This window comes from Petromyzon marinus, chromosome 19 (genome assembly GCF_048934315.1).
Source record: "Petromyzon marinus isolate PM22_M1 ecotype Great Lakes invasive population chromosome 19, UKy_Petmar_22M1.pri1.0, whole genome shotgun sequence".
Classification (NCBI taxonomy): domain Eukaryota; kingdom Metazoa; phylum Chordata; class Hyperoartia; order Petromyzontiformes; family Petromyzontidae; genus Petromyzon; species Petromyzon marinus.
This window is the reverse complement of record NC_133685.1, coordinates 12118071-12133994: the sequence shown is the minus strand read 5'-3', so window position 1 is coordinate 12133994 and position 15924 is coordinate 12118071. Positions and strand designations below refer to the sequence as shown.

Below are 15924 nucleotides of genomic sequence, written 5' to 3'. Positions count from 1 at the left end.
ATAGTATTCTTAATAATTATGGCATGAATGTTTTTTTTCATGTAAAAAGTATATGACGCGGCATGCATTACAGAGTATGATCATACATTGTACATATGTGGAAGAATGCAAGAATGGTTAATCCTTTTTCATACCGAGCAATATCTTAAGCTGGAATCAATACAAGTAGTTAAATACGTTTTTACGTGAATATTTGAGGATAACTCTTTAAGATTTATGTTGTTTTCAATTTTAGAGGATTCAACCGAATTAAAGTTTCCAATATAAAGAAGGCAATTATATGGCCTTACGTGTTGTGGTCTGAATGCTTGTTGTTGTTGTCACTTTAGGGGTGGGAGTGGGCGGTGTTGATGTTTCAGTTGTTGAAACTTGTATTGTTGTTGCTGTTAAGGAAAAAAAAAGTACGTTACACGTACAGTGCAGAAAATATCCTTACACTGTTGCTAATTACGGCAATGAATTCAACCATTTTTAAAGCAATAAGTAACATACAGGCAATTCACTTTCATAAGGAAAACTTTGTCGGTATTCATAATGACATCAATATTATTAATAGAAGTGTAATTATTGGTAATAGTGTACAAGTATTCATTAAATCGTTTTGTTGGATGTATTTTGAAAATATGCATGTGAAAATGAATAGAGTTTTAACAATTATTGTTTTATAACAATGCAGGATAAAGGAACACGTTCAATTGCTACATTGGTTTGTGAGTGAAATATGAAATAAGCAGTGTGTACTTACATGAAGCTTTGCAATCTAGCAGAACTGTTACAATGATGCTTATTTTGTCATATGATTCATCTGTATGCTTAACTCCATTATCAATCCATTCTACGGGTATGATACGTATGGCTACAATATCTGGGATTGAAGGTACCACGTAGTTGGTTTGTTCCGTGGTGCTGTCATGATTGCCTTCAAATACCTAATGCAATAAAAGAGAAAGTTGTTAATGTTGGAGAGAACCATTAGAAATTCCATGAAGGCAATTATCACTCTCAATTCACGATATGACAAAATAAGTGCTCAAATAATGTGTTGGGTGAGATGCAAAGATTACCTTGTCAATTACCACCCAGTGAACTCCATCGGTGGTGTATGAAATTTCATATTTTGAAACCCACTGAGGTTGCTCTGGATTACCCTCGGTTATTATGCCGACAAATGTACTTCCTGGAGGTATTTTAACTTCTATGTATGGGGAGCTGAACAACACGGATAACAATATGAAAATTACCATGATTTTACAGCACACAATTGTTTTTAAAGGTATATTATGTACTTCCTTACGGCATAGCATGAATACAGAATATGATAGAGTTCAGGTGTAAGTGTAAGAGGTTTTCTACGTTGTATCTTACTTGTCATCACTACTTGGAGACCATGGTTTGCCTTTTTCAGGAACATCTCCTGATGAATATGAAAACTCAGGATTTTCCATTGGTGTTGAACAAGCTGCAGTGACAAAAAAGAATGGTTCTTTATAAACACTTGTTTTCCATTGTTTCAACATTTCATAGGTGCACTAAACATATTCATAGGCTCTGTGGATTAACACTGTGAGAAAAAATATAAATCTTCGAATTGTAGCCTAACATCCGTGTTACATTTGCCTCACATATTTTAAACAAAGTCAAGCAATGTAAATCCTTAAAGGTACGGCGTTTCAATGTTCTAATGAGAGTGGCTAAATGTTGACAAGGAATGGAGACTGCAATGAAACATTTGTTTATTAATGACAGTATGCTAACGTTGATCTCGGAAGCCTCCATTCGTTTTATAATTGACAAATGAAATCAACACTGATCTGGAAATACATATCATAATATTACTGTTGGAAACGTTCATATCCTAACGTTCATATTGGAAACCTGAAAAAGTTGTATCACTCCAATATGAAAGCAACATTGGTCTAAAATACAAAGAAGGTAATGATATGGCCTCACGTGTTGTGGTTTGAATGCTTGTTGTTGTCACTGTAGGGGTGGGAGTGGGCGGTGTTGATGTTTCAGTTGTATGAACTTGTTTTGTTGTTGCTGTTAAGGAAAAAAATGTACGTTACACATACGATGCAGAAAATACTCATGCGGTTGATAAGTATAGCAATAAATTCAGCACTTGTTTAAACCAAGAGGTAATTTACAGACGTTTTTATTTTGCAAGGAAGACCTTATGAGAGCGTCAACATTATTAATGCCGATGTAATTATTGGTAATCGAGTATGTGTATTAATGAATTGGTTTGAGGGAAAAATATGCCAGGCGAGTTATTTTCTTGTTGATGCCAAGCAGTACATTGGACAATAAAGTAGTACAAAAAAAATAAGGAATAGGTAATTTACACTCATGCTGACAGTCTTGTAGAAGTTGAGCAAGTAAGCTGATGTGCCCATGATATTCAATAGGATAAACACGGACATAAGCAGCATCGGATGGGATAGATGGGCTGAAAAAAATGATTTCCGAGTGTCCCTTAGAGTTGCCATCAAATATCTGAAAAATAAAAGCAGTCATTACGAAGATGGTTTAAAATATCCCGTCAGCATACTTGCATTGTGATTGTAAAGTTACATGTTATTCCACAACACTCGCACAATTAACATGTCAAGACCCGATGAAACCTGTAAAAGTATTACCTCGTTCAGCGGAATCCATACAATTCCATCAACACTGTAGGAAATTGTGAATTTTGTAACCCACTCCTCCTTTTCTTCCTTGCCCTTGATTTGTATTCCGATAACATTATTCCCTGGAGGGAATTGGAATTGTATGTAGGGGTTGCTGTAAAAATTACAGAGAAGAATTAATGACAGCAAACATACTGATGATTCTTATAATTATCTTAACGACATGTCCTTGATGTGGGCATTTGCTAAGAGTATAAGAAGCACCTGTCATGTTTGTTTGGGGTCCAGGATTCATGAGAGTCCACCTCTGAACTTGCTGATTCTGCCGATGTTTGCTCATCACTTGAGGAGGAGTATGTTATCTTCGGGATAGGCATTATGTAATAGCAAGCTGCAACGAAAATCAAACAAAATTCACATTTAAAGCCCTTGTTGACAAGATGAGTCATTGAATAGTATTCTTAATAATTATGGCATGAATGTTTTTTTTCATGTAAAAAGTATATGACGTGGCATGCATTACAGAGTATGATCATACATTGTACATATGTGGAAGAATGCAAGAATGGTTAATCCTTTTTCATACCGAGCAATATCTTAAGCTGGAATCAATACAAGTAGTTAAATACGTTTTTACGTGAATATTTGAGGATAACTCTTTAAGATTTATGTTGTTTTCAATTTTAGAGGATTCAACCGAATTAAAGTTTCCAATATAAAGAAGGCAATTATATGGCCTTACGTGTTGTGGTCTGAATGCTTGTTGTTGTTGTCACTTTAGGGGTGGGAGTGGGCGGTGTTGATGTTTCAGTTGTTGAAACTTGTATTGTTGTTGCTGTTAAGGAAAAAAAAAGTACGTTACACGTACGGTGCAGAAAATATCCTTACACTGTTGTTACGGCAATGAATTCAACCATTTTTAAAGCAATAAGTAACATACAGACAATTAACTTTCATAAGGAAAACTTTGTCCGTATTCATAACGACATCAATATTATTAATGGAAGTGTAATTATTGGTAATAGTGTACGAGTATTCATGAAATCGTTTTGTTGGATGTATTTTGAAAATATGCACGTCAAAATGAATAGAGTTTTAACAACAATTATTGTTTTATAACAATGAAGGATAAAGGAACACGTTCAATTGCTACATTGGTTTGTGAGTGAAATACGAAATAAGTAGTGTGTACTTACATGGAGCTTTGCAATCTAGCAGAACTGTTACAATGATGCTTATTTTGTCATATGATTCATCTGTATGCTTAACTCCATTATCAATCCATTCTACGGGTATGATACGTATGGCTACAACATCTGGGATTGAAGGTACCACGTAGTTGGTTTGTTCCGTGGTGCTGTCATGATTGCCTTCAAATACCTAATGCAATAGAAGAGAAAGTGGTTAATGTTGGAGAGAACCATTAGAAATTCCATGAAGGTAATTATCACTCTCAATTCACGATATGACAAAATACGTGCTCAAATAATGTGTTGGGTGAGATGTAAAGATTACCTTGTCAATTACCACCCAGTGAACTCCATCGGTGGTGTATGAAATTTCATATTTTGAAACCCACTGAGGTTGCTCTGGATTACCCTCGGTTTTTACGCCGACAAATGTACTTCCTGGAGGTATTTTAACTTCTATGTATGGGGAGCTGAACAACACGGACAAGAATATGAAAATTACCATGATTTCACTGCACACAATTGTTTTTAAAGGTATATTATGTACTACCTTACAGCATACCAGGAATACAGAATATGATAGAGTTCAGGTGTAAGTGTAAGAGATTTTCTACGTTGTATCTTACTTGTCATCACTACTTGGAGACCATGGTTTGCCTTTTTCAGGAACATCTCCTGATGAATATGAAATCTCAGGATTCTTCATTGGTGTTGAACAAGCTGCAGTGACAAAAAAGAATGGATCTTTATAAACACTTGTTTTCCATTGTTTCAACATTTCATAGGTGCACTAAACATATTCATAGGCTCTGTGGATTAACACTGTGAGAAAAAATATAAATCTTCGAATTGTAGCCTAACATCCGTGTTACATTCGCCTCACACATTTTAAACACAGTCAAGCAATATAAATCCGTAAAGGTACGGCGTTTCAATGTTCTAATGAGAGTGGCTAAATGTTGACAAGGAATGGAGACTGCAATGAAACATTTGTTTATTAATGACAGTATGCTAACGTTGATCTCGGAAGCCTCCATTCGTTTTATAATTGACAAATGAAATCAACACTGATCTGGAAATACATATAATATTACTGTTGGAAACGTTCATATCCTAACGTTCATATTGGAAACCTGAAAAAGTTGTATCACTCCAATATGAAAGCAACATTGGTCTAAAATACAAAGAAGGTAATGATATGGCCTCACGTGTTGTGGTTTGAATGCTTGTTGTCGTCACTGTAGGGGTGGGAGTGGGCGGTGTTGATGTTTCAGTTGTATGAACTTGTTTTGTTGTTGCTGTTAAGGAAAAAAAATGTACGTTACACATACGATGCAGAAAATACTCATGCGGTTGATAAGTATAGCAATAAATTCAGCACTTGTTTAAACCAAGAGGTAAATTGCAGACATTTTTTTTGCAAGGAAAACCTTATGAGAGCGTCAACATTATTAATGCCTGTGTAATTATTGGTAATCGAGTATGTTTATTAATGAAGTGGTACGAGGGAAAATATGCCAGGCAAGTTATTTTCTTGTTGATGCCAAGCAGTACATTTGACAATAAAGTGGTACAAAGAAAATAAGGAATAGGTCATTTACACTCAAGCTGACAGGCTTGTAGAAGTTCAGCAAGTAAGCTGATGTGCCCATGATATTCAATAGGATAAACACGGACATAAGCAGCATCGGAGGGGATAGATGGGCTGAAAAAAATGATGATTTCCGGGTGTCCCTTAGAGTTGCCATCAAATATCTGAAAAATAAAAGCAGTCATTACAAAGATGGTTTAAAATATCCCGTCAGCATACTTGCATTGTGATTGTAAAGTTACATGTTATTCCACAACACTCGCACAATTAACATGTTAAGACTCGTTGACACCTGTAAAAGTATTACCTTGTTTAGTGGAATCCATACAATTCCATCAACACTGTAGGAAATTGTGAATTTTGTAACCCACTCATTCTTTTCTTCCTTGCCCTTGATTTGTATACCAATAACTTCATTCCCTGAAGGGAACTGGAATTGTATGTATGGGTTGCTGTAAAAATTACAGAGAAGAATTACTGACAGCAAAATGTACAGATGATTCTTAGAATTATCTTAAGTAAACATGTCCTTGATGTGGGCATTCGCGAAGAGTATAAACGCACCTGTCATGTTTGTTTGGGGTCCAGGATTCATGAGAGTCAACCTCTGAACTTGCTGATTCTGCCGATGTTTGCTCATCACTTGAGGAGGAGTATGATATCTTCGGGATAGGCATTATGTAATAGCAAGCTGCAATGAAAATCAAACAAAATTCACGTTTAAAGCCCTTGTTGACAATATGAGTCATTTAATAGTATTCCTAATGATTATGGCATGAATGTTTTTTTTCATGTAAAAAGTATATGACGCGGCATGCATTACAGAGTATGATCATACATTGTACATATGTGGAAGAATGCAAGAATGGTTAATCCTTTTTCATACCGAGCAATATCTTAAGCTGGAATCAATACCAGTAGTTAAGTACGTTTTTTACGTGAATATTTGAGGATAACTCTTTAAGATTTATGTTGTTTTCAATTTTAGAGGATTAAACCGAATTAAAGTTTCCAATATGAAGAAGGCAATTATATGGCCTTACGTGTTGTGGTCTGAATGCTTGTTGTTGTCACTTTAGGGGTGGGAGTGGGCGGTGTTGATGTTTCAGTTGTTGAAACTTGTATTGTTGTTGCTGTTAAGGAAAAAAAAAGTACGTTACACGTACGGTGCAGAAAATATCCTTACACTGTTGCTAATTACGGCAATAAATTCAACCATTTTTAAAGCAATAAGTAACATACAGAAAATTAACTTTCATAAGGAAAACTTTGTCCGTATTCATAACGACATCAATATTATTAATGGAAGTGTAATTATTGGTAATAGTGTACGAGTATTCATGAAATCGTTTTGTTGGATGTATTTTATAAATATGCACGTGAAAATGAATAGAGTTTTAACAACAATTATTGTTTTATAACAATGAAGGATAAAGGAACACGTTCAATTGCTACATTGGTTTGTGAGTGAAATATGAAATAAGTAGTGTGTACTTACATGAAGCTTTGCAATCTAGCAGAACTGTTACAATGATGCTTATTTTTTCATATGATTCATCTGTATGCTTAACTCCATTATCAATCCATTCTACGGGTATGATACGTATGGCTACAACATCTGGGATTGAAGGTACCACGTAGTTGGTTTGTTCCGTGGTGCTGTCATGATTGCCTTCAAATACCTAATGCAATAGAAGAGAAAGTGGTTAATGTTGGAGAGAACCATTAGAAATTCCATGAAGGTAATTATCACTCTCAATTCACGATATGACAAAATACGTGCTCAAATAATGTGTTGGGTGAGATGTAAAGATTACCTTGTCAATTACCACCCAGTGAACTCCATCGGTGGTGTATGAAATTTCATATTTTGAAACCCACTGAGGTTGCTCTGGATTACCCTCGGTTTTTACGCCGACAAATGTACTTCCTGGAGGTATTTTAACTTCTATGTATGGGGAGCTGAACAACACGGACAAGAATATGAAAATTACCATGATTTCACTGCACACAATTGTTTTTAAAGGTATATTATGTACTACCTTACAGCATACCATGAATATATAATATGATAGAGTTCAGGTGTAAGTGTAAGATATTTTCTACGTTGTATCTTACTTGTCATCACTACTTGGAGACCATGGTTTGCCTTTTTCAGGAACATCTCCTGATGAATATGAAATCTCAGGATTCTTCATTGGTGTTGAACAAGCTGCAGTGACAAAAAAGAATGGTTCTTTATAAACACTTGTTTTCCATTGTTTCAACATTTCATAGGTGCACTAAACATATTCTTAGGCTCTGTGGATTCGTGCTGAGGAAAAAATCATATCTAATTGTAGCATAACATCCGTGTTACATTAGTTTCACACTTTTTACGTAACTCTGAGATAACCAGCATATTTGATTTACCGGCACCTCCCAATACCCATGGATGCCGGATAACATAACATTTTCTATAATATTAAACATATAAGAGGAATTTCAATGATTGTGGCACAGTTTTCGAGTTATATTTAAATATATCATTAAGTACATCCCACAGCACTCAATTAGTTATAACATGCAGAGATTGGGTAGAAGTATAAAAGCCTTACGTGTAGTCGTGTAAACCTGTGTTGTCGTGGGTGCTTCTGGAGTCGTGTAAACTTTTGTTGTACGTTCTTTTGTTGTGGTGTGAACTTTTGTTTTTGTGGTTCCTTCTGGAGTAGTGTAAACTTTTGTTGTTATGCTTTTTTCTGGAGTCGTAGAACCTGTTAGTTTGCTTATTGAGACAGGTGCAGTTGTCGAAGCTAATGTAAGAAGGACGAGAATGCAAGATTAGTTCTTTTTTAATACCTAGAAATATATTAAGCAGGAATGAATGAAAATAGAAAAGTACACTTTTGAAAATGTAAATATATAGCTAGAGACCATTTCTGTATAACTTATCAGACGGGATATAATAGTTGCTAACTTCATTTGAATCTTGCTAGGTATAACAACAAATGGGACCTCCTTTGCCAGTACCAAAATATAAGAATAGGTTTTTCCCCTTTTTTCTGGAAACAAAACTGAAACCTTTTTACAAGGAATGTCTGCATTAACCACAATACTTGTGGTCATAATGTAAACCAAAAATATCCCCCGATAATATATGCATTGTCGTTGAAACTGATTGGTCCACACCAGAGACATCTTTCTTTTGAGCCTAGTCTCAAACGGTGTTAGCCCAGAGGACGCTAAAAGGCGTACAGCACAAAGACAATGCACTATCAGAGTAATGAGAGCTCGGGGTGAGCATCTACATCATGGGACCTCATTTGCTAGTACCAAATATAAGAATAGGTTTTTCCCCTTTTTTCTGGCAACAAAACTGAAACCGTTTTACAAGGAATCATGTCTGCATTAACGGCAATACTTGTGGTCAGAGTGCAAACAAAAAACATACTCTGATAATTTATGCATTGTCCTTGAAACTGATTGGTCCACACCAGAGACATCTTTCTTTTGAGTCTCGTCTCAAACTGAAACCTTTGTAAAAACCTTTGTAAAAAGGTTTTAGTTTTGTTGCCAGAAAAAAAGGGGAAAACCTATTCTTATAACAAATATTTATAGCTGTCAACCATACGGTTTACTCATACTTTATACAGCGAAATTTAGTTTTCATGTCCATACGGCGTACAGTCGTTTCAAAACGGGCAATTTTTTGTCTATTTGTTTGTGTTTCTCCGTTGTGATGGAACTTTGTAGGATGAACGTTGAGATTTATAAGGGCACGGGGTGACTAATAAGGTGTGAATTGGTCTGTACTTAGGTAGGCATTGAGAACGGGTTGACAAGTATGAATATTGCCTAAGCTTACCAAATAAGTGTTTTTACTTGATGTGATGCATGGACAACGATGAGGTTTTCAAATATATAAATTAACAATTTGTGTCGTTTTCAGTGTCTGGTGTAAGTTGAGTGTTCTTCTGGTGTTTGCGAGACTGGAGGAGTAAAAGGGTAATTTTGAAAATAATATTAAAACTTGAATTACATAACTTATGTTTTTTTTAATTTAAAGCTTTCGTGACTGCAGGGATTCATATTCTTGGTTCTTTCGGTAAAGGCACGTAGAAGGGAAACAATAAAATAATAAAGATATAAAACAATAAAATATATATTAAAAACAATACAAATTCTCACGACGTTTCGACCATAACACAAACGGTGACTTTACCGAAAGAGCTAAGAATATGAATTACTGCAGTCACGAAAGCTTTAAATCAAGATATAAAACAAAACAATTTAATTGTTTTATATATTTTTCTAATAAAATGTTATTGTTTTTATTGTTTTATATTTTTATTATTTGATTGTTTCCCTTCTACGTGAATTTACCGAAAGAACCAAGAATATATTATGTTTTTTTTTGTTTTGTTTACGGTAGATTATTAGTAAAGTAAAATATAATTGTTTTACGAAGTTATTGGAAAATATCTATACCAAGGCATATGTGAAAAGGATTTGTATGAAATATGTCAATTCATGAAATGTATAATTACACGTTATATATTTATGAATCGCATCATCGCCAGAAAATGTAAGTGATAGCTGCAGTCTAATGTGTGCTTCTTTTCAAGCTTTACGTTGTGATTTGTTCGGTTTGAGAAGTTTATTTCGGTGGTGTGTTTTCACGCTGACAGAGGGAGCGTAGTAACGGCTACGGATTGTAGCTGTAACATGCAAACCGTCAACAAAATTATAATGTAAAGTAGAGCCCTTTGACAATCCACTGCTGGATGAAAGCCTCCCAATCCGTGTTGGTCCTGAGGGTTGTCAGAGCACAATTCTCAAATGTTTGTCAGTGCTGATTCGTGATTGTGGAGGGAGGCCCAGGATGGGTTCAGATATTACTTACCACTAATGTTAGCCGTGTCCAGGAATTGAACAATCGTAGTTTATGTAAAAACGCACGTAAATGATAATATTTGCTTATATATGTACATTTTAAAATAATGATGTTTATTTCATTTTTAATATAAGAAAATCAATGTTACCTTCAGCCTTACACCCAAGAAGCACTTCTGCAATCAAGCTAATTTCATTTTGCCATTCTATTGGAATAATGCGGATATATTTGGAATTTGGAATTGAAGGAACCAGGTAGTTAATATGCACGGCAATATTGTCATTATTGCCTTCAAACACCTGCAAACATAAACAGCATACAGTGATTAATTCATCATAATAATGTGTCACACCCCTTTCAAAATCCACTACTGTGATAATAATCCCCCATGCTCTGTAGGTCATGTGGATTGTTTCATCATACATCACGATGCTGGCCAGTACAGCTGGTGCAGGGGTGGCCTAAGACACGTTCAAATATCAGTTGCCACTGATTTTAGTGATGGTCGGGAATCGAACTTGTCAGGATCATAGCACAGTGCACGAACCATTGTGTCATTCCTCTATCCCAATACAATATACGTGTCAAAAATATATGGCTAAATTGTTTGCCATATAATTTTATTACTGAACATATTACAGATTATTGGAATGATATGAGCATAATACTAGAAATTAGGAAAATACCTTGTTCAGAGGCACCCATGTAACTCCATCATGGCTATATGAAATAATGTATTTTGTAACCCATTCTTCATCTTCTGGGTGACCCTGTGTTTTTATGCCAACGACTTCACTTCCAGGTGGTATTTCAAATTGTATGTAAGGAGATCTGTAAAAAAATCCATGTAACATTTGTATGCATTTTTTTAAATGTTCAAAGATACAAAAAGTATACTTGTGTGTGTATATATACTCATATAAAAACGTATTGTGTGTCGTCGGAGCACCATGGCTAGTATAACGAAATGAACAGACAAAAGTCCACCTCTAAAGATTAAAGGTAGCCCTGTATTTTATTGCTTACGCCACAGTTCGTGAAAGGACATCCACTAGTGGGATCTCTAGAGATCTCCTCTAGAGCAGTGGTTTCCAATGGGGGGCACGCAGACCCCTGGGGATATACGGCAATGTCCCAGGGGGTACATGAGGTTATTTCCAAATGTGTGAAATTATATCATACATGAGAGTCATTGGTGAATAATCATGTATGAATCTGCCAATATAAAATAACTCAGTTTAACATGTAGGCTTTCGTGACCAATATAATCCATAATAGAGGTTTTTTTGGGGGGTTAGATCGTGTAAATATATAAATGTGTCGTTAAAATAACTATGATATAATTTAAATTAATATGGTAACCTAGAATTATGTAAAAAATCCATTTCCAAACTCATTGATCAGAAACAATGTGGTTTCCAAGAGTAACCAGCAAGCCTGAACAAATTATGTTATGCATGCAAAGCATGTGAGAGGATTTAATAACCTTGCAGCATTGTTGCAACTGACGCACCAGGAGATTGAACCAGTTGTATTTGTTTAAGTATCATTTATGAAAAATGTTCCAGGGCGACCCATCAACCAAAGACAAATATATATCCTTTTTTAAATCAGGATAGAAACACTTACCTGTTCATTTATATTATAACATTAATACTACATGACAATAAGTAATGTGTTTTTTTATGCAATATTTCGGTTTTGCACTGATGGTCCCATGGTTTAGATAGATGGTTCGTATCATTGACATTTTAAAACACATCAGCAATTGTTTTAGAGGTTTCACTCTGCTGACTCGAGCCAGCAGGTAACAACTAGCTCATCGTTTGCCTGCTTAAATAAATGCTGCTGTAAAACATGAGCAGAAGGCCAACGGTCCAATGGACTGGAAGAAATAATCTCTTTTTATGTGAATGTGTATTACAAATAAGTCCGAAATAGGATTTCTCCACAATTCTGACTGTTGCCTGATGAGGCTGGTTGTAATTACTGGCAAAGCATCATACCCAAATTGTAAATGTTGTGGGTTTACTCTCCAACACACCGGTGTGCTAAACTAGTAACTAATTGGAATATTTTTGTTGCATGACAAACCTTACTAATTGGCTGTGTTGGGTGGTGGCGGGTTTAATGACACATATTTACTCCAATTAACCCAAAAAAACCCTCTTATGGATATGTGCATGCACATTCGATACAATATAATAATGTATTTTATTTATATAGCGCTTTTCCCACACTCAAAGCACTGAACAAAAAAACATATTCAATGTTATACATACATAAAAATATATTACATGAAAAAACACAATGACATTAAAAAAACATAAGAGCAATATATTCAAGTTTTAACTCGTGTAATGCATACTGATCATTCTTGTCTGGAGTCCATGGCGCATCATAATATTCTTGAGAACTTCCTGATCCCTCATCTTCACTTCGGGATGAAACTTCAATTTTAGGATTCTCCATTGCATATGAACATGCTGCATTGAAAAGGAAAAAAAATCTAAATTAAAAATGTTCCCATTATGTAAGAAAATGGAGGATCACAACTGCCAGTTGTTGTAGGTTAGTTTATGAATGAAGAATAGTGAGAAAATCCTACAGAGCTGGGATACTATCACCAAGGCCCCATATAACGATTTTACCAGCAATCCCCACTCTATAGATACTTGGCTAATGGTAGGAAAAGAAAAACATAAATTAACGGAGGCATATCGACTCCTTCACCCAGAATGATAAACCAGGAAATACTACCTACGTGACTTTACCGAAAAAACCAAAGATGATAAATACTATCCCGCCACAAACCTGGGGGCAAATCTGGAGTTCCCTGGCTGCTGGCCCCAGATCACTTCCTTTGCAAGGTCACTCAATTTAAATTAATACACAGAACTTATCTAACGAATGACAGGAGGGCGAGGTTTTCGACGACCTCCCCAGACTGCCCTAGGTGCCCACGGGAAACTATACAGGCTTACCTGCATGCCTTTTGGCTGTGCCCGGACATCGCTAAATTCCACTAGGACATTGCTAAATATTTCAATTGAATATGTGGCACAAACATTATGCCCGCGGTGGACTCCTTCCCTTGGGGCCTGAAACCATTGGGAGTGACCAAGCCACAGTACACCCTATTCCAAACTTTCAATGCTGTCGCGAGGAAAGCTATCTCAGTCAAGTGGAAAAATTATGAACCTCCCTCATGGAAACACTGGAGCCGATTATTACATGGTCTGGCTGTAATGGAGCACCTCAGCTACAAACTGAAAGGGAAGGAACGGGAATTTGGGACGGTTTGGACACCCTTCCTCAATAACCCCATCTAGTGTCAGACACTGAAGAGCACTATAGGATCAATTTAAAACGCAAAATAGTTGAAGGGTGTGGAGGTGGGGGTAGGCTCTAGGGCCAACTCTATCCTCAGCGTACTCTGTAAGATGATTGAACCTGGAGGGAAAATGGGCGGATGTGGTCCTCCAGTTACTCTCTTTTTGTACCTCTTTTTGGTCCCCTTTCCCCCCAGTCCCCATCCCATGCCTGGGTTAGAAAATGAAATGAAGCTGGTGCACCTTATCTTGCTCCTGTTCAACGAGGAAGCCTACCCAGAGGGGACCCCCCCCCTCCCCTCTGACATGCTGTTACTCGTATATGCATGTGCCTTCTGATGTGACTGCTGATAGTGGTTACATTTGTTTTAATAGTGAGAAAATACACACGAATACAAATGTAAAATAAAGAAACTGTCTCACGTGTTGTAATCTGATAACTTGTTGTTGTAGATGGAGGTGGTGTGGTGGGCACTAGTGGGACACTTGTAGAAACTGCCGTCGATGTAGATGCTGTCAACAAAATGAAATATTAAGAATATAATCAAAGGCTGAAAACACAATACTTTTATTTAGATAATCAAGTAATGATAATTTACTGCCATTCGTCAATTCACCGATAAATGAAGGCTTCCCCCAGACTATCAGCCTTGGTTGTTGTTTGACCATACTTAACCATGCTGATCAGTGCAAGTCGATGAAGGGGATTGCAATGGCCAAGCTCAAATGGTAGAGTTCATAACACAGTGTGAAAATTCCCATGCAAAAAAATTCCCTATTTAAATTACATAATGCATATATTGAAGACATAAAATTAACAATAATGAGGCAGAAAATATGTATATTCAAAATATGTTGAAGAGCACAACAAACTGAGTGTTTTAACTAAATTAGTGATGTTTATTTGCTAATAAAGAATTGGGATTGAATGAACAAATTTATAAATAGCCATGTTTATTGTTATGAAACGAGATAAGTAAACGTAATTTGTATAAATGTTGTCAATTATGTTGGAAATTTATCTTATTAGCATTATTGTTTGAAATGTACTCTGTTGTAAGCTGGAGGTTAAGCCAAAATTAGAGTATTAAATATATCTGGAAACGTTGGTATTTCCATTATTTCATAAGTGTAAAATATTGTTTATCCCGGAAAAGATTTTGACCCACATTGGACAGCATTGAAATATATTTTTAGAAAAAATGTGTATGACATGTCCTGATTAACATGGTTCATAGCAAATTAATTTAAATATTTGATTGACATGTAATAGACTAATTTTCCTTAAAGAATTAAGGAATTGTACGTAAAAATGTACAAGGTAAAACAACTTAACACATTCATCAACACATTCAGTTGAGATAAACAATTAAAAAAACCTAGAAAAGAGCACAATAATGTACACTTACGTGGAGTATGAGTCTTGTGAGTTACGTGAATTTGTGTTGTGGTTTCTTTTGGGGTAGTCGTAGATTCGGGTAGTGTGCTTGGAGGCGCGGATGTGGTAGCTGATGTGAAGAGAGTGCGTCAGATTAGCCTTTTTATTTGCAGAGCACGCAAGACATTAAGCAAAAGCATGATAACAGTGAAACGAGGTAAATTATTTATCCTCACGCAGGCAGGCTTGTACAAGGTTGGCCTGTACGCTGATGTGATTGTGCCAGTCGATTGGATAGAGACGGACATAAGCAGCATCAATTGGGAGAGATGGCTTGAAATAAATGATGATCTCTGAGTCTCCATCGGAGTTGCCTTCAAATATCTGAAAATGACAGTCAGTGCAAATATGGTTTCAAACCTCCTGTCAGTATACTTGTATTGTGATTGTAAAAATATATTAATTATTCTACAACACTCTTACAATAAACATGTCGTTACTTTTTGAGACCTATAAAAGTGTTACCTGGTCTATCGGCACCCAAATGATTCCATCAACACTGTAGGACGCTGTAAATTTAGTAACCCACTCATCATTCCTTCCCTTGACTTGGATTCCAATGACCTCAGTGCCTGAAGGAAACTGAAACTGTATGTAGGGGTTGCTGGAAAACAGTAAAAAAAACATTATTCAAGTTTGCAATTCTACCACCTTATAATATAAAGTAAAACTTTTCCTCATGTGGATGTGTTTGAGGTTCTGACGGCATACTTGTCATCTTTGTCCGGCGTCCATGATTCATGAGAATCTGGCTCAGAACTTGCTGATTCTGGTGATATTTGCTCATCACTTGAGGATGAATATGTTACCTTGGGGTTGGTCATTATGTAATAGCAAGCTGCAATGAGAAAAACTAACTGAATTGACATT

General features: G+C 36.0%; 1 protein-coding gene and 2 long non-coding RNA genes across 4 annotated transcripts in view; all 3 read right to left on the bottom strand.

Moving 5' to 3' along the window:
* Positions 1–290: 290 nt before the first annotated feature.
* Positions 291–2892, bottom strand: LOC142925102 (uncharacterized). The gene is made up of 6 exons (XR_012942206.1): positions 2640–2892; positions 2346–2496; positions 1951–2040; positions 1366–1459; positions 746–1209; positions 291–383 (listed from the first exon to the last, which is right to left on the bottom strand). It is a non-coding gene; the product is annotated as an uncharacterized LOC142925102 (long non-coding RNA).
* Positions 2893–3372: 480 nt separating this feature from the next.
* Positions 3373–6146, bottom strand: LOC142925108 (uncharacterized). Of its 2 annotated transcripts, XR_012942213.1 has the most exons (6): positions 5422–6146; positions 5029–5118; positions 4447–4540; positions 4146–4290; positions 3827–4010; positions 3373–3465 (listed from the first exon to the last, which is right to left on the bottom strand). It is a non-coding gene; the product is annotated as an uncharacterized LOC142925108 (long non-coding RNA). The 2 variants fall into 2 exon arrangements; XR_012942212.1 differs by having other exon boundaries at positions 3827–4290.
* Positions 6147–6296: 150 nt separating this feature from the next.
* The window catches only part of LOC116943709 (uncharacterized), a 48810-nt gene continuing 39182 nt past the window's right edge, over positions 6297–15924 (bottom strand). The window contains exons 40-52 of the mRNA XM_076067970.1: positions 15766–15892; positions 15520–15658; positions 15231–15378; positions 15026–15124; positions 14040–14129; positions 12653–12770; positions 10971–11115; positions 10433–10583; positions 8009–8203; positions 7530–7623; positions 7229–7373; positions 6910–7093; positions 6297–6544 (exon numbers count right to left, since the gene is read on the bottom strand). Coding sequence (XP_075924085.1) covers positions 6441–6544; positions 6910–7093; positions 7229–7373; positions 7530–7623; positions 8009–8203; positions 10433–10583; positions 10971–11115; positions 12653–12770; positions 14040–14129; positions 15026–15124; positions 15231–15378; positions 15520–15658; positions 15766–15892 — 1739 coding nt within the window. The 3' untranslated portion in view covers positions 6297–6440. The remainder of the gene's footprint in view (positions 6545–6909; positions 7094–7228; positions 7374–7529; positions 7624–8008; positions 8204–10432; positions 10584–10970; positions 11116–12652; positions 12771–14039; positions 14130–15025; positions 15125–15230; positions 15379–15519; positions 15659–15765; positions 15893–15924) is intronic.